The sequence below is a fragment of the Protopterus annectens genome, chromosome 12.part0, assembly GCF_019279795.1.
Source record: "Protopterus annectens isolate FY-2018-M chromosome 12.part0, PAN1.0, whole genome shotgun sequence".
NCBI classification, from domain to species: Eukaryota; Metazoa; Chordata; order Ceratodontiformes; family Protopteridae; genus Protopterus; species Protopterus annectens.
This window is the reverse complement of record NC_056746.1, coordinates 142341278-142368464: the sequence shown is the minus strand read 5'-3', so window position 1 is coordinate 142368464 and position 27187 is coordinate 142341278. Positions and strand designations below refer to the sequence as shown.

The 27187-nt window shown below is 38.7% G+C and overlaps 1 protein-coding gene across 3 annotated transcripts in view; it reads right to left on the bottom strand.

Annotated features, from left to right (window-relative positions):
- Positions 1 to 27187, bottom strand: part of CEP20 (centrosomal protein 20) — a 115710-nt gene that overhangs the window by 21025 nt on the left and 67498 nt on the right. For 2 of the 3 annotated variants that reach the window (XM_044089160.1, XM_044089162.1), the window contains exon 4: positions 8228 to 8363. In XM_044089160.1, coding sequence (XP_043945095.1) covers positions 8228 to 8363 — 136 coding nt within the window. Of the gene's footprint in view, positions 1 to 8223; positions 8364 to 27187 lie in introns of all 3 variants that reach the window. The other variant, XM_044089161.1, reaches the window with a different exon arrangement.

Here is a 27187-nt window from a genome sequence, read left to right as displayed (position 1 = left end):
TCTTTAACCTTGAACCACAAGTCTTTTGAACGCTGTTCTAAGAATTTTACTCGAACTCTACCTTTTTCAAAGATAATCAGGACAAAGTCCTTTATATTTGCAGGGAATGGAATATGAAACATTTTGTGGAACATAAGCTTACTCCATAACATTTCAAAAGCTTTTTTGACTTCAAAACTCACCATTAAGAAGGGTTTGGTCTCCTGAGCATTTTTTTTCAAATGATGCAAAGTAGTTACAAATAAGACTGGTTACAGAAGAGGAGAAATACAATCAGTTAAAAAAAACAGTAAAAAACATTTTGTAGAGCGTTCAATAATGAAAGAGAGAGTGAGAGAGGAAAAGAGAGCTCTTCAAGGTGACAGTGTGGCATCCTTTCATGCACTGCAAAGATCTGTGCCACTTTCCATGGCACAGGAAAATAATTTCTAGAAAAAGGCTTCTTGCATGACCTTACATAAAGTAAACCTTAATGATATGAATATTTTCTTTTAGGGCATAATGAATAGTTCATTTCTGAATTTAGTTAGCTGACCACAATTACAACCTAGATACTTGCATAGCTTTCAGGATGGTAGAAATGTATTTGGTTATCCTTGTGCTACAGCGGGTCAAAAATAATGTTTTACAGAGTCAAGCAATCATTTTCTTGTTTGCATATATTTTTTCCTCATTTTGCTGGATGGCAAGTTTATCTGCATTTGATAACCAAAATCACAAAAGGACAAATGGTGCTCACGTAAAACCAATAAACTGTAAAAATCTGCATTTGATCATTGTCTTAAGCAGAATGCTGTGGCAATCCTATCAGGTTCTTAGCATGCTTGTTTTCTCTGGAGTCTCTTATAATGTATTGACTTAATATGGCTCACTCCTACTGTGAAAGTATCCTAGTGCAAGAAAAGGACTAGTTTATTTTACTTATTTTGCTTTTGTTTACCTGGTTTTGTCTGAGTGGGTTTAGTCAAAGAAACATTTTCAGTGGAGGCTCAGGAAAAAAAAGCTCCAACATATTACATTTTTAAACAGACATTCAGTAATATACACACATATTAAATAATACACATTAACAAATACACATACATTTGCAAATTAGATTACAGTTATATGAAAAAAGAGAACTATTACAGTATAAAAGATACTTATGGATTAGTAGATGTTGAACACTGAGTATCTGAAGAGGTGTATATCCAATGTATATACCTGGGAGATGGTAGTAAAACTGTTCGGGTACTGGTGCTGGGCACTGTATATACCTGGGAGATGGTAGTAAAATTATTCAGGTACTGGTGTTGGGCACAGGACTCTGAATGAAGAGAAATGGTTTGACGATATGGCAAGCTGAAGATAACAGTGGCATTTACTCAGGAGATCTACAGGAGCAGATCCATTGATTTGATAGGTGAACTTTTAGTTGTTGTTTAAATCTGTTTGCATTATGGATGGGTTTCAGTGGTAGTGGGATGTGGTTCTACAGTTTAGCTACACTATGTAAATACAGTCACCTGCAGTTTTAGAGGATTTTGTTTTAGTGATTAGAGAATTCTAGTAGGGGAGTAGTGTATTAAGTTGTTAAGGGCTGGGCATTTTTTCTAGCTTACAGATAAGTCTAAGTATTGTCGTTAGCAGAGAAAGAGCTAGATAATGTGGTAGTTTTAATCAGTTTAATTTGCCGGAGACTGTAAAATACCCTCACTGACTTGGATATTTTTGTTGAACTGTATTTACGAATGGCAAAACCATATACTGACATGATAAGTAGATCAAGAACATTTACCTCAGTCAATACATGGAATATGACAGAGACACCGCAAGACTGTTATAGGGCAAGTAAAGTGCACACACAGTATTAGTTTGGGAAACAGTATGAACTGTAGTCCTCCATCCTACGTTTTTTGGAAGATATTGCATTGTATTAGATGAGTTAAATGAAATGCACAGCACACTTCAATCAACAACTAAAATAAGAATCTCTTGAAAAACAAAAAAAGTAAATTGGCACAAAGCTGCACCATTTCTGTAATGTATGAGAATAAACAGTGATACAGGAGCAAATTTAAAACCCATAACAAATACTTTATTAGTGCTAATCTACCTGAAGATTTAGGACATATTGCAGCCACAGTCACAATGGTAGAATTAGTGCACGCTATGTACAACTACCTAATGACTCAAAAGCAAATAGTGTTTGGACTCAGAGGAGTTCCCATTGGGTGTGCATCTGAGCTCAGTTCTAAACCTGCCCTGTTCATAGCAGTGATGGGCTACAATAGCAAACTGGTCACAGGGAACAGATCTAAAAGCTGCTGTATGCAGATGATGTGGCAGCATAGGCAGACAGTGAACAGGAACTTTAGCAATGATAAGAGACCTGGAATGCAAAAAATGAAGGACATGGGATAAACTGACTACAGACAAGGCAGTGATCATGGTAGAAAATGAGGGAAATCAAGAAGAAGCTGAAAATTGAGCTAGAAGGGAACAAGTTAAGAGCTTTAAATATCTTGGAGATGTGGTGGAGTAGAAGGAAGTCTGAAGGAAAAGAGCAAAGCCAGAATAAGAGGTGCTGCTACCAGCTGGCACAAAGTGCCAGGAGCGTGTCAGTGTGTGAGAGGCAAATCCAAAGTGCCAGGAGCATGTCAGTGTGCGAGAGGCAAATCCAAAGTGCCAGGAGCATGTCAGTGTGCGAGAGGCAAATCCAAAGTGCTAGGAGTGTGTCAGTGTGCGAGAGACAAATGTCAAAGAAGCTAAAAAGTAAGGTGTACCAGTGCTTCTCTACAGCACAGAAACTTCATCAGCTAGGGCACAGCAGCTGAACATGCTTGAAGTGATGGAGAGGAAGTGCCTAAGATGGGCAACAAAATGCATACTGTGGGACAGATGAAGAAACAAGGGTATTAGAGCTGAAGCCAAAGCAGCCCTAACTGCAGTATGCAGTATATGTCAGGAATAGATTACAGCCGTTCAGTCACACTGTACAGGAAAGATGATAACTACTTGGTAAAAAAGATTTGGGAGAGGCAGGACAAAGGCAAAAGAGTAGGACATCTGACTAAGGGATGTATTGAGTGAGAGAAAACCTGCAACAGTCAAGTATGACTGTCAAAGTTAGAAAAGTGGCAGTGAAGTAAGAGAGAGGTATAGAAAGTTGATGCAACACACTTGTGCCATGTAAAAATGAGAAAAGTGGGACTGATGACGATGATCAGAGTAATTTGTGTTACTATGGGTGTCAGAACTACTATGCTTCCACTGTCTGATGGATGACAACTTGCAAAAACACTAAAAAAAGTTATCATTTGCTTTATTCAGGCAGATCAATGTGAGTTTCCTGTATGTAACCTGCATCAGGACTCAACAGTTATACAAATATTAAAATCTCTAACGGTTTATTAATCCCACAAAAGTATTAACATTTCATTTCAGGCCTATTGCCATCCTTTCCCCTCTTTCTAAAATACTAGAGAAAACAATACAAGCACAACTCATGGCACACCAAACACTAAACAATCTCCTCTCCCCTAAACCATAAACCTCGAAAGCGACTCAGGCAAGTTCGTATCCACACTATTTTTAAATCTGTCAAAGGCCTTTCACACTATCTCACATACCCTACTTATATCCCAACTCTCCACCCTACACCTCTCGCCGACCACACTCACCTGGTTTTCCAGCTACTTGTCCAACTGCCAACAAGCTGTCCAATGGAAAACTTCAACCTCCACCTTCCTTCCCACACCCACAGGTGTCCCACAAGGTTCTGTTATTGGCCCTCTTCTCTTCAACCTATTCATTAACAACTTTCACCAATCCATCCCAGACTCATCTATCATCCAATATGCAGATGACTCAACAATCATCTGCTCAGCCTTTTTCCCCTCCAAGCCCCTAGCAAAAACCCAACTAGCCTTCTCTAAAACAGAAACCTGGATGCAGTTAACCATCTGGCACTAAATGCAAATAAAACCAAACTAATGTTTTTTCCCCTACCAAAAACTCCACTGACAAATCCACATTCACCATACAGAGCCAAAAAAAAAACACCCTCCTTGAAATCATTCCCAACACCAAGCTTCTTGGCATCATTATTGATGAAGAACTAAAATATGACACCCACATCCACTCCGCAGTCAAGAAAACCCACCAAAAGTTAGGTTTCCTCTACAGGCACAACCGCTTCCTAAGCCCCTCTAACTGTCAAACTCTTGCATCTACCTTCCTACTCCCCTCCCTTATGTATGGTGCCCCTTTTTTCATCAATCTCCATCTTGGCCTTCGGTCCAAACTTGAATCCTACTACCACAAGATCTCCAAATTTGCAACCAATTCAAAAAACTCATCCCACCACTGCCACTCCCTCCTCACCCTCAACTGGCTTGAACTACCTCAGTTACCTACAACTCACCATTGCCCACAAGCTCATCTTTAAACCTGCCAACTGCCCAGCTCTCACTACTTCCTTAAAACCTTACATTCCCAACCGTTCACTCAGATCCAAAAACCAAAATCTCCTTCAGGTCCATAAACCTGCACGACCTCCTGGCCATCTACTGCTGTCCCACACCTTAGCTAAACAGTGGAACTCTCTCCCCACACACCTACGAAACCTACCTAACCATACATATTTCAAATCTCAGCTACTCTCTCATCTTTCTTCAAAATGGGAATGCCCTTGCCACGCTTCAACTTAAACCCTTCCCCACCGCATTCCACCTTGCACTGACTCATACAACTACCACTACTATTACTTCATCCCAATCAAAACAATCCCTCCCCTACCAAAAACTAATTTTCTCTCTAATATCTATTGTACTATACTCTCCAATCTCAATTATACTACTACCCTCTCCATGCATAATATTTTCCTAACCTACTAATAGCTAGTAGCTATATATTTTGAAATGTTAAACTTACAATTGAGTTTATAACAAAAATATTCACTTTATGTAAATGTTGAAATTTCTGTATTGAATTATGTCTTTTAATTTTTGTAACATTGTGACAAGCCAATTGCAAATATCATGGAGCTTATCTGTAAATGTTTTATTAGCTGTATGAACTATGTCCTTTTGTAACATGTGAAATGTAACTTGCAATTATTGTGGAGCTTTTCTCCCCAGGCCTCCACTGAAAATGGGCTCTTCTTGCCCCAGTGGACTTCCCCAGTCATCAAACTTAAATAAAATAAAATAAAAAAAATAAAAATAAAAATGTTGTATACCAAAACCAGGAAATAGACTGGCAATGAGATAACAAGACATGCACAGACTCAATATAACTTTTCTCAAAAATAACAAAAGAAACATTACAGGGCTACTGATATACTTATAAATTTGGCATTTTTACACACAGTACTTGCTTGCTGGCTGAGATCCCAGTTTTCCCAGTTTAGAGGGAATAACTTCAAAGAGACAGGAATTTTGCCACTTGCAATGTGCCTTAATATTCTACTGGTCAATGCTGTACCCTTGTGGATGGGCATGGGAAGGACAGGGAGCCTGTCAAGTTAGGAAGTATAGAAACTTCCTAAAATTATGTTAAGGACTAAGACATGTGGTCCCATCAATAAACTAATCAAACACTGCATAGTAAACTAAGATTCTGACCATCACTGTGAAATAGCTCATCTCCAGGGGCAGATTACCTACAACTCCAAAGTGGATATACTTATGTAATACATAATGCATGTTTTTTTTAGTCTTTATTTCACACAAACTAATATTCACTATGCTGCAACAAAAAGAAGAAAAATGAGTGCATCGGAATAAACAAGGCCGTTTTATCTGCATGGTGTTTAATTCCCTTACAATATTTACTGCTATATGGAGATATTATTAGGTAATGAAATGAACAAAACAGTCTCGTACAGAAAATCAAGATTTATCTTGGCTTGTACTGAATGCCACTGACCACCAGTCAGTCTTTGATAAGACTAAAACTCTGGCTGAAGAAATAAATAATCTAGCCAAAGCAGTCAAACAATGATTTAAAAAAAAGCTAAAATGATTAAATAATAGTGCAAAGCATCAATATCAGGAAAACAAATATATTAAAAAGATCCTACATATTATTTTCATACATGTACTATGATTTTAAGAAGCCAATGAAGTCTTCAATAAAAAGCACACCAGATAATTGCAGGCTTGAGAGTAATTTATGTATTTATATCTTTAGGCTGAAATGACTACTTAAGCTTATATAACAAAATGCTACTAGAACAGAAGTGAATGAAGTAACACTATCTCTCTTGAGCTATAAGTAATCAACTAAAATACTCATAAAAGTCTGTGCCACTGTTACTAAGGCCTGATAACAGCTAAAATAGCATTACGCATTACACACTCTTGTTCTGAAGCTAAAATGTCACCATATAAGGAACAACGAATGTTAGATCACTGATCCCGATTACAAAGACCATAGACCAGTGCTGATGTATACATAACTAAATCTTCCAACTCTATCTACCAAGAAATAACTTCTGTCTAGAACTAAAAGTAAGAACTGTAGCACAGCTTTCTTTTAATGTTCACTGCTCACTTTCATATTGCAAAGAATTACACACATTAACTTAAAAGACAAAAATCTCATAGAATGCGGATTTTAAATAAAAAAAATAAAAATATCACACATAATTCTGATTATATTAAATAGTTTCTAGAAATTTTACCCAAATGCCATATGAACTGCAGAAAGGAGATGGAAAACATGTTGTTTTATGACATGCCAGTTGAAGCACATATTAACATGCTTTTATTAATACAAAAAAATGAAGTAATAAAATACTTTGAACATGTACAGAGAGTGGAAAAGGGGCAAGAAGAATCTAGACCTATGCAGTATTACGTTTTATGAAACTATTTTTTCTTTCAAAAAACAGTAGCTAGACCCGTTATTTAAATATGTCTGAAACCATTACCAGTAACAACTTAACTAAAACATGTGTTATATTTTCTATATTTTTTTTCAAGGCAAGAGCCCAAAATTTCAACTGATCAGCCATCCAACTGACTCTTAATGAAGTACTCCATGCTGTTTTATACTGAAATAATTTAACACTTATTATTTACGCAGCTTATGTATGCAGATACAATCTCATAGAATGTGGATTTTAAATTAAAAAAATAAAAATATCACACATAATTCTGATTATATTAAATAGTTTCTAGAAATTTTACCCAAATGCCATATGAACTGCAGAAAGGAGATGGAAAACATATTGTTTTATGACATGCCAGTTGAAGCACATATTAACACGCTTTTATTAATACAAAAAATAAGTAATAAAATACTTTGAGCATGTACAGAGAGTGGAAAAGGGGCAAGAAGAATCTAGACCCATGCAGTATTACGTTTTATGAAACTTATTTTTTTTTTTTCAAAATACAGTAGCTAGACCCGTTATTTAGATATGTCTGAAACCATTACCAGTAACAATTTAACTAAAACATGTGCTATATTTTCTATATTTTTTCAAGGCAAGAACACAAAATTTCAACTGATCAGCCATCCAACTGATTCTTAATGAAGTACTCCATGTTGTTCTATATTGAAATAATTTAACACTTATTATTTATGCAGCTTATGTATGCAGATATAATGACATCAGTGAGACTGTCTCTTTTGCAAGATTTTAATAAGGATGTTGCAGTAAACTAAATGACTCTGATCAACCAACACTGGCTACCTAAAAATGCTACTTGTTTTGCTGTTTAGTTGAGCGTGGCAAGCCTTCATCCTGCTGTAATACTGCAAGATAACTAACCATACATCTGCAGCTAATGAGTTATCATTCGTGAAGGAAATGAGTTACGAGAACCTTTTATAATTTATACAGAATTATAAAGTTGGTTATTTCTGGTAAAAAGTAAGCTACAGGAAAGAAACCGCTAAGTGAAATATGTCAGTTTCATGGCTACAACACTCCCAAATTATGCACCTTATTCTTTACTAACTTACAATTACTTGATGCTGCAACAATCATCAGCAAATTATTTGGAAAATTAAGCCTTTTAAAACATGTTATGTACATCACTGCATGAATTTTCTCAATTAACATATAATTTATTGCACTGTCATCCTTTCAGTTATTTATATGATCTCCCACAAACTGTTTTAAAGAGGGTGATGTACTTCATTGCTTGCATTTTACAGAAATGATGGTTAAATGGATTTATCTGTGACCTAATAAACTAATTGTGAAGTAAAATAATCTAAAACAGTTACCTACTACATTTCCTTCTCCAGGCAGTCTCACTGCGCTCCTTCTAGAAGCAGGAAATGAAGAATCTTGGGGGACCTTTCCATGGCCATGTCCATCTCGAGAGGTATTCATAAAATGAGATGTTATTCCATATAAGAGAGGCCTACAAGACAATTTAAAAAGATTTGTGCAATACAAAAACTTCAAGACCTAAAACATGGACTCCCACCATACCATACAAAATAAAAGTGGAATCCATCCTTACAAACCCAAACACAGGACCCAAGAAATGAGAATGGCACAAACCTAAAAAATACAGAGACATTAAAAAATTAATTATTTTACAGTATTGTTAGAAACTGTGAAGCTAAAAATTGTTTCTATAAGTGTTATTTTCATAAAGTTAGTTTCAATATTGCATTTTTTTATGAAATACATTCTCTTCTACCCTTTTCATGAAGCCAAGAATAAACCTCAGTATTCAAAGGTACAGCATGCATTCCTAAAAAGGTACTGGAAACTACACAGCCAATCTACTGCTAGGACAGCAACACAATTCATAAACTTGAACAGCGCTATTACCATGCAAAGCACACAAGGACCACAGTAAAGTACTGACTACACAGGTCACTTACCAAGGATGCTGACAGTACCCTGTCACTCCCCAACAGTTAGTGTTATTCTGCCTCTGTGGTTCTAGTTCTGGTAATGGACTCATTATTGTCACACCACTGCTTATCTCAACCCAGGCAGATGGGGCACGTACCCAACAGGAGAAAATGGCTACAGGCCAAGCCACAAGGGCACAGCAGAAAGTACAGTTGTGTAAGACTTGCCATAATTTAGATGTTCAAATAAATCACTGTTGCATTCACTTATGGGACGTATCTTGCCAAGGATACCATATGTTCGTCCAGTCTACAAAAACGTAGGTACCTACTTGTGGGAAGGGTGGAAAAGCATACAGGAACATTCCTGCCCAAATAAACGAAAAGGCATCTGTGTCTTCCAGGTCTTCCTGCATGGAGTCCTGGAGCAGGATCTTGTCAGTTGACTTTGCAAAAAGAAGGTAAAGGGGTCTACTTGAAGAACTCCTCACAGATGGGTGAAATCTTGGAAGACTCCTGGATCTAGTTTTCATTTATGAGGGTCTGCCTGGGTCGCGCCCAGCTTGTCTGCCACACAACTTTACTCTGACAGAATGTAGGGTGCCTGTACAGTGAGACTGTGCTGTGAAGCTATATCCCAAGCTAACATGGCTAGTCTATAAAGTGAGTATGACCTGGTTTTCCCTTATTTGTTGATGTACTGCATGACTGTGGTATTGTCTGTAACCACTTGAAGAGATCCCAGAGATCAGTGATGATTCAGAGAGTTGAGTGCCTTGATCAGGGCGATCAACTCCTTGATAATTATGTGCTTGTGTCTGCCCTTGGTGTCCTACACCCCCTGCACTTTTATCCCTCCTGACCCTGCTCCCCAAGCAAAGTTTGAAGCATCTATGGTGACTGATTGCTTTGAAGCAGGGAGGGAGAAGGGGAGACCGGGATTTAAGGATATCTGTTATCTCCACCAAAAGATTTCTCTTCTGACAACCCCCAGCACAGGGATATGAAATGAAAATGGGTGTCGATGCTGGGACCAAAGTGATTTCAACTACTAATGTATCTTTCTCATGTGTTGTCTTACCAGAGGTATCATAAGAATCCTAGATGCCATGAGACCCAAAATCCTAAGGTATTCCCTCACAGTGACGGACGTCTGAGTAAAAAACCTTAGAAACAGATCTAGATAAAGACATATTTTTTCCTGTGAAAGAAAAAATGTTTAAACTGTGGTGTCTAGTTGACATCCCAGGAACATAATCCTGTATGAAAAAGACTTTTGAATGTTCTCTTGGAATCCCAGCTTGTGTAAGAAATCTCTCAACCAAGAGAGCGATTTCTGACACTTTGAAAAAGACTCTGCAAAGATAAGCTGGTCATCTATATATGGAAAAATGTGGATACATTGTAGCCTCTATTGAGCTTTAAGTGAAGCTAGGTACTATGTGAACACTCTTGATGCAGTTGATAGTCCAAAGAGTAAGGCAGAGAACTGGTAATGTGATCCAGACACACGAAATCTTAAGAAACATATGATGTATGAATGATTAGGGATGTGATGACAAGCATCTTTTAAGTCTAGTCTTGCCAGGAACTTGAAAAAGGGAGAACAGGCAACACATTGTGAAGTGACATTTTTGATTTGTGTACTACTACAAACAGGTTTAGGAAAGAAAGATCCAGAACCGGTTTCCAAGCATTTTCTTTATCTGGCATTAGAGATATGCTTGAATAAAAAACATTCCCCACCTGGGAAGGAGGAACTGGTTCTACCACTCCTTGGGACAGCATGTAATGAAGAACCAGTGGAAACAAAACAGTCTGAACTTCAGGATGAGGACTGACCCCCAGGAAAGAAGTAACTTCCTCCCACTGCCATTTCTAACCTTGATAAATGATTTTCAGAATCTATTTGTCAGAAAAAAAACTGTTGCCAAAGAGAAAAAAAAAAAGAGATTCAGAATTTCTGGAAGAAAAAAATGGGCCTGGATGGGATGGGGTCAGAAGGTGTCTTGAACAGTCATTCAGTCTTGTTCTTGGTTTTGGGAGGTTCAAGACTTCTTTTTTGGAACCCCCTTGTCCTTTCTTCTTAAAATATATGTTTACCTGTATTTTTTGAGACTGTTTATTGTTTTTTTTTGTTTTTTTTTTTTAATTTTATTTTTGTCAAAATCAGATGAGGTGATAGAAAATTCCTCAGAAAAATTGGAAAAGGAGGGCTGAAAAATCTTAAGAGGTTTTCTGGATCAGCTTGCCCCTTTCATTACACTTTTAGATCACTTCTGCAGCAGAAGGGCCAACCACTAAATCTCTATCCAAGGAAGAATTTAACAACTGAATTTCAACATCAACTGGGAGGTTCTGAGAATGCAGCCATGCAAACATCCTCAAAACAGTACCAGTGGCCATAGCCCTGGAAGCTATATCAGAGTCATACACACACTTAAAGCAATGAGCGGTGACCTGTGCAATAGAAGAAAATTAATTGAAGCAGATTTTTCCTCACAAAAATAAATTGCATATAAAACATTCCTCATACTTCCACAGTTTGTCAGAACAAACTTTAACATATGAGCCTGACAATTCAAAATTCTGAAAAATCAAAGTTGTAGAAGTATGCACTTTATTTCCCATATGGATCAATTTTTCCATTGTTATTAGAAAGAGTGGGATTGGAATTAACTAAGTGCTTAGCAGCAGTGGGATCAACTAAAGCTATAGCTGCTGAGTCAGGTTTGTGAATAGTATGCAAAAATCTAAAAGTCTGAGGAACTTTATAATTCTTATCTGCCTGTTAACAGCAGCTGGCTGGCTATCAGGAAACTGCAAGCAGTAATACACACATCCTCTAAAGCAGACAGAACAGGAGGAATGGGCATAAGTTCTAGAAAATCCTTCAGGTTGTTGATGCTGGGACCAGAGATTTCAGATAACACTATTATTTTTACGTACAGTTGTTCGGTAACATCTCGGTGCTTTCTGAGTAACTCAGAAACCTCTCTTTTACCAGAAACTACTTTACAAGAAGGATCAACAGCCTGAATTAAACCCTGAGTCAAATCCAGTAAACTACTCCTATCCCAAGAAAATTGAGTAGGTGTAGACACATGCATGGTTTTCTGTATCTTTTTGGCAGGAAAAATGGGACCAACCATATTACTAATGGAAGCAGCAGCTTCCCCAAGGATGGGCACAGAATTCTGACACAACAGGGAAACCTTCTCTGTTCCCTCTCCCAGGGCCAACAAGAGTGGCACTCCCTTTCCTACCGGGGGGAGTCCAACAGCACAGAGGATGTGGCTAACCCCCAATCCATAGTGACTGCAGCTGCTACACCAGAGGGATTTGGGGTAAAAGATGAGTGGTCTGAGGTACAACAAATGGCCATAGCGGAGTCACCCACTTGGGGGTGAGGTAGAATGCTAGCTTGCTGTGGTGGTAGAGGTTGCTTATTTTGTATTTTTTTTTTTTTGGTGGCTGGAAAAAGGAGCAACTGTGGAACAGGTAGACTGTTCCATGGTCAAGCCGACAATTGTGCCTCTTTCCTGTGGAAAAGAAGCAGCAATTGCCGGTGAACCATACCAGTCCACAAAAGTTACTTTTTGACAGAAAAAACAAAGTAAAAACACTTTAGTTTACTTTTATGGGACTGGCACAGTATTTTAAACACAATTTCTCTACAGAAGAAACAAGCATTCTGTTTAAAAGTATGTTACAGTCTCAAGAAAGTCTGTTACAACACAACCTACCTTTAAAATAACTTTCCTACACATGAAAGTTATAAAATTTCAACAAAATTCAAAACGGAAGTCCCCCCAAAGGGATATTATCTGCCCAGCAAAGGAAAGAACAAGCCATCTGTGAATCCTCGAAAACCTCACAGGAGCGTACTCTACAGCAGCAGTAAAGCTCTGAAGGATTACGAGCCCAAACTTGTCTTTGATTCAGCTCAGTTCGAGCTGCCTGACAGTTTGGGTGCATGGAAGGTGCCCTGAAGGTTTGGAAGCTGACCAACAATATCCTCGGCAGGATACAACCCATATAACTAAGGCTACTGTAGATCATCAATATTATGATGATCATCCTTTAAAGCTGACAAAACAGGAGGAACAGCTGCAGGCTATGAAATATCCAAATATAATAAATTATAATACTCTGCTGGGAAATGGGGATTTCATTCTGTTCCCAGTAAAATACTTCTTTCATTTTTCTGCTAAGGTCTCAGAAAAAGATTCTATTTGAATTAAGTGAAAAAAAAAGAATATGAAACACTAAAAGTAGAAATTACTTCCTTAGCAAAATATAGCAAGACTTAATTTTTTGTTTCTTTTCTTAGAAGTCTACTTGGAAAAAATGACTAATGGCAGGGGCACTATCCTGGGTTAAGAAGTAGACCCTCATCCACTCCTTCTGCTAAGACCAGCAAGAGTGGGTCTCCTTTACACAGTGAGGACAATCATACCGCCATGTCTACCTCTTGGACCTTAGCAGTTACACCAGATGGACTGAGACTTGGATGAAAGGTTCAAGGAACCAAGTCCAGAAATAGAAGAGTCCCCCATCAGCAGCTAAGAATGTGAGGGAGACAACCTGGCACACAAAAATTCCCTAGAAGTTTTCTTCTTGTGGACAGGGAAGGAAGAACCAAGAAATCAGACAATTGCTCCATGGTTCAGCCAAAAAGGAAACCTGAAAGATTGGCAGATGAGCCGGTGATAGTCAGGTACACCTCCTGACAGAAAATCAAGCATTTTGGGGTAAAAATAAGTAAGTAAATAAATAAATAAATTACAGTCTCCAAAATCACAATACCATGCCCCTAAGTCTAATTCAACATGAAAATGCAGAAATTAACATTTTTAAACAGTTTTTACATGCAAACATACATTGAGAAAAAACTCTCCCACAATTCATGACGGTCCTTAAAATGTACTTTTCCTAGCATAAGATTTTTTTTCACAGAAAAATCATAGTTTTTCCTCAGAAAATGAAGAAGCTTACATTTTTTCAGAAGGATGCTAATCTGCCCGGCCTTGATGGCTTGCTTAACAGTCATTTCCATCAAGCTTCTATAACAAGAAACTCTAAAGATTTTGGCACTCCAACTGACCTTTTTATGTGGCTCAACTTGAGCCCCTGGCAGTTAGGGTGCTTGGAAGTTGCTCTGAAGCTTAGAAAGCTGGCCAACAGTCATATCCTGGCCGGGACATAAGCCAAATAGCTCAAGTTGCTGCAACAGTAATCTAATGTTAAACATGTAAAGATATTTGTCAGCAAATGTAATAATCACTTTCTCCAAGACAGAGCAACCTCTAATATGTATATTAGGTTATCATGTTGTCAGGTTAGAAGCCTCCATACTGAGGAGTGGGGGGTGGTGGCTGGGAGCTAAACCCCTGTAAAAAAACATTTTTAGAAACATTCATAGTACAAATTTACCATATTTCAGGGATGCTTTGTACCCTTCTTATTTATTTACGTATACAGACATATCAATACACCCACATACACACACAAACATGCATACATACATACATACATATATTTATATATGTGTATACACTGACATGCGCACACACACACACACACACACACACACACACATATATATGTGTGTATAAGTACAGAATGTTGACACCCTTAATGTAGATACAAAATAATTGCTAAAAATAAAAAAAATTGACAATAAACAGAGTTTCTTGCATACACTGTTGGAAACTCCTGGTGTTCTGGCTGGTGTGATTCTCAAACAATCTGGAAATATATCACTGATTGATAAGTATATTTCTTGGCATTTTAACCTTTCAGAGTTCTGCATTGTCTTTATTTTGCCTGACTGGGTTATTGTTTGCCTGACTGAATTATTTTATATATTTTCTGGCATTGTTTTATGTTTCTCATCTGTCCTGAAACTGCTCCTCCCTATTTCTGAGGTGGAGTTTATAAAACTGGTCTAACAGCCTTTGTGTTATCTGATTGCGTCAAGGATTGCTGATTTAAAAATAGTTTCTGTTTGTAAATTCTTGCATACACTGTTGGAAACTCCTGGTTTTCTGGCTGGTGTGATTCTCAAACAATCTGGAAATATATCGCTGATTGATAAGTATATTTCTTGGCATTTTAACCTTTCAGAGTTCTGCATTGTCTTAATTTTGCCTGACTGAATTATTGTTTGCCCGACTGAATTATTTTATATATTTTCTGGCATTGTTTTATGTTTCTCATCTGTCCTGAAACTGTTTTCCCTTCATCCCCACCATATTCTTGTGGTGTTGTTATAGTTGGTGGCTTTGCAGTTGCCCGCCCCTACTGTAAATTTGATCTGGGACACCACCCCCAGTCTGGTGTTTACTCTACTTAATACAGAGAGAACATTTGAGAAGGCCAACCCACTTAGGTCCTTAACCTTGAATTTTTCTTCTGCTCCTCCTTCCTCTCTCCTTGCACTTTACTTAAAAAATGCACTTTATTTTGCTTTTGCCTCTTTTTAAAAGTACTCAATTGTATTTATTCTGCTGCATTTATTACTGCTTGGTAATAGCCTGATTAAATTGTAACTGTTATTCTAAGCCTTTTGGTTTAATCATTTGAGCTTCAGACCAGTTGTTTTACATTAAGAAGGTTTGTGGTCTGCACTGTTGTGGCAGGACAGGTAGCTTACATCCTTCTAAACTGGGAATTGCTGATTGAAGGCTCAGTGTCTGTTATTCTAAAAGTGTATTAGTTCTGGTTTAAGCATTTGGGCTTCAGGCAAGTTATTTTACATTAAGAAGGTTTGTGGTCTGCACTCTTGTGGGAGGAGAGGTTAGATTCTGCCCTTCTGAGCTGGGAATTTCTAGTTAAATTATTATTGTTCATGCTTATTTGAACTGTTTCATTCTGAAATTGGTGCACCTTGTTTGCTGTAGCATAGACTGGATTCAGGCATGCTGAATCTAGCTTAGTTTGTATAACTTGAGCACTAATCCAGGCCATCTTTTTTGGAGAAGGTTCCCCTGCACCCTAGTGGCAGGAGTGTGCAGTTAGAACTTGTATGATTGGAGACTGGTGGGACAGGGCTCAGTTTTGAGCTTTTTTACTGGTTAATTGGGTAATTTGTTTAAATCAGTTTGCTCATTTTCTATTGTTATATAAAAAATTGCACTTTATTCATCTGCTTTTACTGTATTTGTGTTTCTTCCTACTTTATTGAATTTATTCTGCTGCATTTATTACTGCTTGTTAGTAGCCTGATTAAATTGTAACTGTTATTCTACACTTTTGGTTGAAGCACTTGGGCTTCAGACCAGTTGTTTTACATTAAGAAGGTTTGTGGTCTGCACTGTTGTGGAAGGACAGGTAGCTTACATCCTTCTAAGTTGGGAGTTGCTGATTGAAGGCTTAGTGTCTGTTATTCTAAAAGTGTATTAGTTCTGTATTAAGCACTTGGGCTTTGGGCGAGCTATTTTACATTAAGAAGGTGTGGTCTGCACTCTTGTGGGAGGAGAGAGTAGATTCTGCCCTTCTGAGCTGTGAGTTTCTGGTTAAAGGCTTACTAACTAAATCTAACCTAACTTCCTATCCTATCCTTTCTTATGCTTTGTTTCTAACTCCATATCCTAACCATTCTCATACCTTTTTTAACTCTTCTATATTAACCTGTTTTCCTAGACATTCCAAGCACATGCTTTTTAACTTTCTACATCTAATTTCCAATAACTCCCCTTCTTAACGAACCACCTTTTTTCTCCTGGTTGTCATTCATGACATCTAAGTATCATGCCATTCTATACTCTCACAACCTGTCCAATAATTTCTGTACATACTTCATACTACAAACATATAAAGATTTTAAAACGTCAATGTAACCATGTATATATATATAAAATCACCTTTTAAAATGTTTACATTTTTTTCAATGTAACCATGAATATTGATTGTCATCTTTTGTACATGTGGAGCTTTTCTCCCTGGGCCTCCGCTGAAAATGGACATGTATCCAGTCGGTCTCTCCCAGTTAACAAATGTAAAATAAAATAAATAAAAAATAAATTGTGCCTGCTTATTTGAACTGTTTCTTTCTGAAATTGGTACGCCTTGTTTGCTGTAGCATAGACTAAATTCAGACCTTCTGAATCTAGCTTTGTTTGTATAACTTTAGCACCAATCCAGACCATCTTTTTTGGAGAAGGTTCCCCTGCACCCGAGTGGCAGGAGTGTGCAGTTAGAACTTGTCTGATCAAAGACTGCTGGAACAGGGCTCAGTTTTTAGCTTTTTATTGGTTAATTTATTTAAATCAGTTTGCTCATTTGCTACTGTTATATTCAAAACAAAAATACACTTTATGCATCGCCGCTTAGCTAGGGTTAAAGTACTCTTGGCGCCATAAAGTCTGCTCTTCAAATTTTCCCTTAGAACTAGCCAGTTTTTTTAGTTTTAGCACTCAAATATGTTTCTTTGAGTGCAGCACTTGTTCAGAACTTGTGGTAAACACTAAATAAGCTACAAATTACTACAGCACTCAACTTTCCTCACTTGTCTAGAGAAAAACAGCTTTTAGTACATAATGAATAAACACCTATCCAGGCATGTCTAAAGGTCAGCTCCCGGTGTTTTTTCCTGTCTACCTGATGAATCTGGACATCCTGGGGTAATGCAGCAATTGCCTCATGTACACAGACAACCCACTCCTCCTACCACCAAACACTACAACCTGTGAGAGATGCACTTATATAGCCAATCTGGAAACAAAGCTCTCTTCACCCAAGACTGGACTAGACAGTCAAGAAGAGAAGGTAAACACTTGCACCACACCACACTTATCACATAGTCCCTCAAAGCCTACACCACCAAAACATACAAATAGCAACACAAAACACACACCTACATTCATGGAGGCTCTCAATAAAAATCTGCTCAAGCAACAGAGACCTCCAAAGGAGAAACACATGCAAACTCCACCCCTCAACACAACCCAAATGACACATAGCCCACAAACTCAGTGTGCCACTCAACCACAGCCCATAAGGCATAACAACGTACCCAACACTCTAGTCATAGGTGACTCAATAGTCAGGCACACTGATTTTCCACTCACCAGGCTAAACAAGGAGAAAGTTACTGTCAGCTGCCTGTTGGGTGCCAGGATCCGCCACATAACACACGCACTCAGGTCACTCCACAACAAGTACAAATATGACTCTGTCATTGTCCATGTTGGTGTGAATGACCCGAGACATGCCTCCCTGGACTACATGAAAAGAGATATGGAGGAGCTCTCCGATCTTGTAGCCCAGGCAGGTATGACCCTAGCCCTGAGTAGCATCCTGCCATCACCCAGAATGATACCACAGTAAAAGGACAAAATGAATGACTTAACAATTTGCTAAGCTTCTGGTGTCATTCTAAGGGGATCCAGTATCTGTATGACTGGGATGACATGATTGACAGACCATGATGCTTTACCAGAGATGGCCTGCACCTGCCACCCTTGGGATTCCAGATACTGGCTAAGGCTCTTGTCACCCCTATATTGCCTTTTTTAGGCAAGGTTCAAATGACAAATTCATCACCATAACAGGTACAAGCAAGCAAAACCTGAGGGTAATGCTACTCAATGCTAGAAGTCTAAACCTCAAAATGCATTCACTTGAGGCACTCCTTAAAATGGAGAAAATCAACATCTGTGCAGTGACAGAGACCTGGTTCAAGGCTCCAGAGATCACCCCTGCATTACCAGGCTATAATTCATACCACACCTTTCGGCCACCTAACCTGGACAGAAACACTTAAGGTGGAGGTGTGTCCATATTCATTAAGGATAGCCACACCTCCAGGCTAGTTGCTCAGCATAATGCATCCGAGATTATCCAAGTGCAACTAACTCTGGGCAAGACAGCAATCCAAATTGTAACTTGCTACAGATCCCCCACCATGCCCCAGGGTTCCCACTCCTCATTTCTTGATACACTGGAAAATATTAAGGTACAACCCAACACCCTAATAATGGGCGATTTCAACTACCCTACCATTAACTGGGAAAACTACTCATGTACCAACTCTTTTGCTCAACATTTTCTGGAATTCATAAATTCCAACGCCTTGGATCAACTTATCCACACCCCCACCAGGGGCAGCAATATCCTAGACCTGGTCATTACCAACATGGGTGACCAGTGTTCAACACCAGATGCTGATTCCTCATTGTTCAGATCCGACCACAAGCTAGTCAGCCTAGACATCCACATCCCGCCCCCACCCCCCATTAGGGAAACCACTGTAAAAAAATGTCTCCAAAGTCAGCTTCACGATTCTTAAGACAGAAGTGGCAAACTTCACGACACCCATGCAGATGGACAATAGAGGTACGACTGCTGAATCCTAAACAAATGCACTTTATAAGCACTTACACGAGTGCATGGATCATTCTATCCCTAACAGAACTAAGATGCTATCCTCCAAAAAAGGAAGCCAATCTGGTGGTCCCCTGCCATAAACAAACTCTACAACAGAAGAAAGAAACTGTTACAAAAAAAGAGTAAAATCCCATGACTGGAAGAACTCCCTGGTCAGCCTCAGTAAGAAGCTGAGATCCCTCATAAAATCCTCCAAAGCTAGTTATGAAAACAAAATTGCCACTGATTCTAAAGACAACCACAAAGCATTCTATAGCTATGTCAAGAATCTCAATGGCAACACTCACATCTGCTCTGAGTTACAGCACAATGGCACTAAATATACAGAACCAACTGATATTGCCAACATCCTGACAGATAGGTTCAGTGCTAAGTTTACCCCCCACCCCCTAAAGGGCCCATCTCTATACCGGAAGAATGCAAAGTTCCTGTAATCACAGCTGCACAGGTAAAAACCACACTCTCTAAAGCCAAGAACACAGCATCCATGGGACATGACAATATCCCAGGCTGTGTTCTACATGAACTACAGAATGAACTGGCACCCTACCTAAGCACCATGTTCAATCATAGCCTCACCTCAGGCTTTGTGCCCACTGAATGGCGCATAGCAACGGTTAACCCACTCCACAAAGGGGAAGCCACCACGGACCCAGGAACTACCGCCCCATTAGCCTAATGAGCCTGGTCTGCAAGGCCATGGAATGTATCATCATGAAACCTATAAACAAAGACATTGGTAAACTCCAAACTCTGGACCCCACTCAGTTCGGGTTTGCAAAAGGCAGATCACGTCTTCTAAACCTGATTGACTTCTTTGAAGCAGTCACCAAAGCCGTAGATGAGGGTAAGGTGGTTCACAAAGCCTATCTAGAGCTTGCCAAGGCTTTTGACACCATCCCCCACTCTGGAATTATAGATAAACTCACTAAACTGGGTATAAATCCTTATGTCACAAGATGGGTTGCCAACTGGCTCACTGACAGAACCCACACTGTGAAAGTAGCAGACTCCAATTCTGACTTCAGACCAGTGACAAGTAGAGTACCACAGGATTCAGTCCTGGGTCCTCTCCTGTTTAATATCTACTTTTCTGAAGTACAGGCTAACACAGAAGGTCTTTGGCTAATGAAGTTTGCAGGTGACTGCAAACTAGGAGCCATAACTGAAACTCCTAAAGATGTGGACATCCTACAAAAGGGCCATTCATTCATCCACAAAAAAGTTTTTAAAGGACCACTGTTTAAATGCAAGTACAACACAGTATGAAACTACATGCATAAAACCACATAAATAATGGCATGCTATACAAATACAACACAATAAAAAGCTACATTTATAAAATCATATAAATATTACTATAGTTTGTCATGTAATCTAAACATGAAAAACAGTTGTTTTAAAATCCTAAAATGCAAAAAGAATATTTAAGTCATCAAACTCTAGCCTACTGAATGTGTTGATAAATAATTTAGGTATTAAGTACTGAACATTTAATATTTAGCAATATCAAATCTTATCTTTTCAAAGCTTTAAGTTTTAATAAACTGGAAATTGACTGGCTATCATTCAAGTCTGGTCAATGAATATAGACTAGTCGGATTTGCCAACTTAATTCTGCTTTCTTCAGTAAATAAGGGCATGCTCCCCCTCTAACTGAGGGAAAGATTGATTGTAATATAACAAACTTGAATTTATGTTCATTACATTGCCCTATATGTCTAGCAAGTGCATTAAGTGGGCATTGGTCCCTGATATTCCTAAGGTGTTCACTTATTCTGTTTTTGAGCTTGTGCTCCATTTTTCCAATGTAAAAGCACGAAAATAGTTCACAAAGGGCACAACAGACCACTCTTTCAGTGGTACAAGAAACTCTGTTCCTGATTTTTATTCCATTGATGCTTACTTCACTAACCCCTAAAATATAGGAACAAAATTTACAAGGCCCACATTTGTACATGTACTCTGTACATTGTGCCTCTTCTTGACGTTCAAGTAGTGTTTTGATATTATGTCTTTTCCTGAACACACATGTAGGTTTATAACCTAGAATTGCTTTTATATCCCTTTCACATACTAAGAGTTTCCAATTTTTCACTATTATGTCCTTTATAAAGTATGCATCAGTGGAAAAACTGGTTAGAAAACATGATTTCAACTCATTTCCTTTTTCAATTGTTTCAACATCCATTTGACTAGAGTGGTAGACTATAGACTCAGAGCTAACACTAATACTACTTGTATTAACTTCAAAATTTGTGTCGACATTACGTTCAGAATTTAACAAGGGTACAAAGTGTCCACTTGCTCTTTTTTCTATTACTTCATTCATGATGTTTTCCACTAAATCAGATGGATAACTTCTTTTCAAAAACATCTCCTTCAAATTACTGCATTCCTTTATAAAGCATTCATTTAATGACACCATACAAGCTGCCCTTACAAATTTTCCCTTAAGGACTCCTCGGTTTTGGTGGAACTGTGTAAAAAATTGCTAGAATATGTATCTTTATGGTATATTTCAGCCATAAATCTATTATGCTCTAAGTCTTTTTTAAGTAAAATGTCAAGGTAAGCAATTTCCTTATCGTTCACAGAATGCGTGAATTTTAAAAAAATATGTAGAATTATTTATATAACCTAACAACAGATCTAGTTGTTCTCTTGGGCCATTCCAAAGGATGAATAAGTCATCCAGGAAATGGGTATACATGTGGCAATGTTGGAAAAAAATAGACTCGAATAAGAATTTCTTTTCCCACTCCAACATTACCACATTTGCGTACATGCCTCCGCATGCCGCACCCATTGCTATTCCCTCTATCTGGATGTAATACTCATTGTCGAATACAATATAGTTGTTTCTTAAAACTACGTCTAAAAGTTGTTCCAGCATATTAGTTTTATCTTGTTTGACTCCCTTTGACACCAGATAGTCACAGAACCAATTTATTCCTAAGTCGTGAGGGATGACAGAATAAAGGCCCCTTACATGAATCGTTATGAATATGCAAGAGTTATTAAACTCAATTGTATTGATTTTCTTTAAGAAATCCCAGGAGTTGACGCATAATGAAGGTTCAGATTTTAACAAATACTTTAGCTGTAGATCTAAGAATTTTGCCGGTGAATGTGTTACAGAACCTCTAGTATCGACAATGGGATGGAAAAGGGGTTGGTGTATGTCCTTATGTATCTTTGGAACCTCAAAAATAGTAGGTGTAACTGGAAATTCCGTGGTTAAAAATCTATGTTCCTCTAAAGTGATGAGCCCATCAATGAAGAGGTCTTCAAGAAAGCCACAGACTTTCCTGCATGCTCCATTTAGTTCATTCAGTGAACTGTGGGCATATGTCTTACTACTCAAGATTTCTTTCATCTTCTTTATGTAATCTGTTTTCCACATAAGGACAACACAACCCCCTTTATCTGGTTTCATGACTCTCAAATTAGTGTTTGTTGACAAAAAATTAAGTTCCATTTCTTCCTCAACACTTAAGTTATTTTTAGTTCTTTGCTTATACATATTCCCACAGTGAGACCTGATGTCCAACTCACATACCCTTTCAAAAATGCCCAAAGAGGGGTGAGTGGGGGGGGGGTTATAGGAACTAGAGATGTGTAAAGGATGCATAACATTCTCTACCTCTTGAAACATCAGATTCAAATTTAATTTTCTGATGTACTCTTAGGTCCATGAGTGTACTCGCCATACTGGCTGGTTTATTAGGAGTAAATGTGAAGCCCTTTGCTAAAAAGTTACAAACATGAATATTTACATCAAGCGTAGTGAAATTATACACCCTAAAATCACATACAGTGTTAAAATGAATGGAAACAGCTGGTAACAAAACCATCTCAGTTGTGCCCTCTTCTTGAAAGTCTATGGTGTATCTTGAAGTGGAATGCCAATATTTAATACCTCCCTTGTTTCGCCTTCCAGGGGCCCTTGTATTGTCCTCTGTTCCCCCTGCTCCCCTTTTGTTGGGCTGACAATGGTGTCATGTGTTTTCATGCATTCACAGGTTCAACTGGTGGGGGTTCCAGCACAGCAATACAACACAGAGTGGACATAAACAGACCATATTTAACTTATGATGATTGCAACATGCAATCAGTATGGTCCAATTACACACCAGCAATGTCTGCTGCAATACTACAGAAGGCACTAACGTCCACCATTAGACAGGCCCTTTTGGAGGTAGTGGCTGTGCACATGGCCTCATCAAAGCATGACAGATATCCTGTGTCTGACAGTCCCACAGCAGCAGCAACACCATCTGTTTTCCATGCCCACACAGCACCTGACATGTACACCACTTCTGACGTGGTCACACCCACTACAGGATAAAGATGCATAAGATATGGCTATGCTATGATTCCAGCACTGTCACTGATATATGTGAGATACTCAGAATCAACCAGTAGATGTGTAGGTCAGCTATCCAGATCCAGACAGCTGCTACACAAAACAGTGAGTAATTGGTGAGTGTGCTCTGTGGCTTATAAGAGGACATGCACAAACTTCAGACAGACCTGGAGTACAGGAAGGATGTGACACCAGTACTGCTGAAGCTGCTGGTGGCAAATGTTGCCTTCCTAGGCGAAGCATACTGCAACTGCCATTCAGCCTGCCTCTACAGGTCATGTAGTCCATGGCCATGGAAGAGTCCAAACGTCAGGTGGTCAAGCACAGGTCATTCTACATCACACTAAACAGACTGCTGATGAAATAGTATCAGTGTCTCCTGCAGATAAATGGCATGCCACTCCTGGTTGTGGGTGAGGATACTCATCTGGTTAAACACATGGGATGCCTCCTCAGGGTGCCACTTCTCTGCCATGAAATCGATCCAGCTCCAATACCACAAGCTAACGCAAGAAACATCAACAAAGGTCATGTCATGGCAACTCAACTCTACAACTGTAAAATGTGACTGTTTATTTCCCCCAAACTCCCAGAGTAAGTGGCTACCCTATTCACCTGTATGAACATTCCCCACAATATAATTTAACTGTTATCTATCATTGTGTCCCACCAACTGCCCAAATGATAGCTGTGTCCTCTCCACCACCTGATCTGTGTGAATATGGTGACAATGTATTCAATCCATGAACAGTCCTGCATATCCTTGGTGTGATACTGTAGGCATTAGTTTACTATGTGTCACGACCCATAGTTGTCGGCTACACGCCACCTCTTTGCCACTGCTGCAATGTGTGGTGCCTGCTTCTGCAACAGTTGTATCTCTGCTGCTGCACAACATCTCCTGACTCTTCACCCTGCCCTTCTATTGCTGCTGTATTTGGTATGGCAGGCCCTGCCATCATGTTCTCCTTGTGGTCCATTTGTTTATGCAATGCCATATTGTAAATCATGGCACACACAACAGATATCTTGCTGCATATGCTTAGACTATATCACAGTGCCCCACATCAGAAACACCTTGTCTGAATACCTGTTCCATAGTCTGGAGTGTATGTGTATTACAGGCATATCCGGCACCATATGCAATACATAGCACACGATGTGCGATTTGCTCCCTGCATGCATGGTATTTGCGTATCTAAGCCTGTCCTTCTGTCGTGTGTATGTATGTGTGTGTGTGTGTGTGCTCCTGCACCAATCAGATGACCGTGTGCAATGTTCCCTTACAAAAACCACCGGTACAGGTCATATGTTTGCCATATATGTGAATCTTGTGCACTACCTGGGTGGTGCACAGACATATTATATTAATGCTCTGAACACTACAGACCACCTGATAGTTCAGGGACTGGATGTCCTTGACATCTCTTTGCCCATTTGAAACAGGTAGGCCTTGAAAACAACATGGGTGCAGCCTATAACAACTATGAGTTCAGGGGGATCAGGTGTTTTATAGAAGGTCTAAATGACGTTGATCTCTCTACTACTGTCCTGGGAACCAAATGCGTTACCCAACATATTGTAGTATAATATCAAGAAAATTGTTTAGTATTTGCAAAGCTGACAACTGCAATATCCTTAACTTATCCCCCGTAGGCCACTGGAACGTGTCTGAAGCTAAGATGGTTTATGCTACATATACCTTTGTGCCCACAGCAATCAGCACAACTTGTGTTCCCACTCAGTTCCACTATCTGTTATTCTGTAAGGTGGTGGTGAAGTCAGGCTCAGCCTGTATCTCTCCCAGTGGTGCAAATGGCTGCAATGCGTAACATTGCAAGCATCGATCCTAACAGTGGCTGTCACCTCATCCTGCTGTAAAACTACTGTTGTTGCTGCTTCAAACTCCTTGCATAGTTCCCACAATGTACACTACAAATCCAGACATTCAAAATGTGTAAGTACAGCCATGCAGCATTGAATTTTTATACGTTTCTAAACTAGTCAGCCATTTTGGGTTCCTTCATCTGCATATTCCATGTGTCTCATATGCATGGAGTTCCTCATTTATCTGACACTATACACTGCACATCACACTCTTTTTACAAGTTTGCACAGTTGTACAATGTGTCTGAGAATCACCCATATTATGCACATAGCCACTATCCATGCTATTGTGACCTGTGTACTTTGCTAATCCTCTATGAATACCATCCAGTTTTTCCATTTAGTTTTTCAGTTACACTATAAATGATTTTTAGAAACATAATTATATTTTGCATTTATTTATATATAACCACTGCAGTACTAGCAGCTGAAATCTTTTGTAACTGACTATCATGATGTCTGGATCTTTGTCTGACTTAGTAAAGCAGAAACTATTCACTAATGTTATAAATGCAATGTCTTTTTTTTTGTTCCAAAGCAGTATTTAGCAAAGTGTTTTGTCATCTTTTCAAAGCAAATGACCAAGCAAAAGAAGATTTGATGCATCTGATACATGTACAACAGCAATCTGTACAGTTGTCTTTGGAAACAACTGCTCAGTACGGCTACACAGAAACAAGCGGCACATTTAAAGTTGCAAAGATAGATCAGTACATGGACCAAGTACACATACTCAGAATTCTATACATACAAAAAGTTGAGTATAGTTAGTATGGTGAAAAAAAGTATTTTAGTAAATTGAATACACCTATAAAGTATTCACTTTAAGTACTGCCAAAAATGTGACACTAGAGGGCATGGCCAAGATGGTAAGCAGTTAGCAGCACTATTTTTTTTAGCTCTGCTTCATTTTAACACCCCTGATAGGATTTTTACTAAAAAAAACTCAAATAGAATGTTTCAGAACTTGCCAAAAGATTTTCTACAAGAAAATAACAAGTTTGAAACTCTTTTAACTGCTTTTTCCTGTCAAGAAAACTAGAAATAACTAATTGTTGCAGAATAAGTCATTCTAAGCCCAGAATACAGGACAGTACTATGAAAAAAGACACATAGACTATACTAAGTAACATCAGTGAGTTATCTGTAAAGATAGATAAATTAGAAAGCAAAATGGATGATTTTGAAGAGGAATGTAAAAAAAGTTGAAGTGCTGAGTGAATCTCTTAAACAACAATCACAAATCTCGACTATAGAAAAGGCAATGTCTGATTTTGATGGAAGATTACTTGAAACTGAGAACACTGAATTTCTTCTGAAACAAAACAACTGATTCCAGGAAAAAATAGAAGACTAAGAGAACAGATCTAGAAGGAATAACAGGATTTAAGGGATTCCTGAAAAAGAATAAGGAGACAGTATGATTCAGTTCCTTAATACCTGGCTACCTAAAACTTTTAACTTGTCTGAAGCTTTCTCCTTTGGCATCGAAGGGGCACATAGATCATGTTCTACCTCGTCTAAAAAAAAACACCTTCACCAAGGTCAGTGATCGCAAGATTTTTCTCAAATCAAGATAAGGATTAAGTCTTAGTCATAAATCATGGGAGGTGCAGCGGTTAGCATTGTTACCTCACAACAAGAGGTTCTCCAGTTCGATTCTCGGCTGGAGTGCCTTCTGTGCAGAGTCTGCACGTCCTCCCTGCATTCGCATGGGTTTCCTCTGGGTAC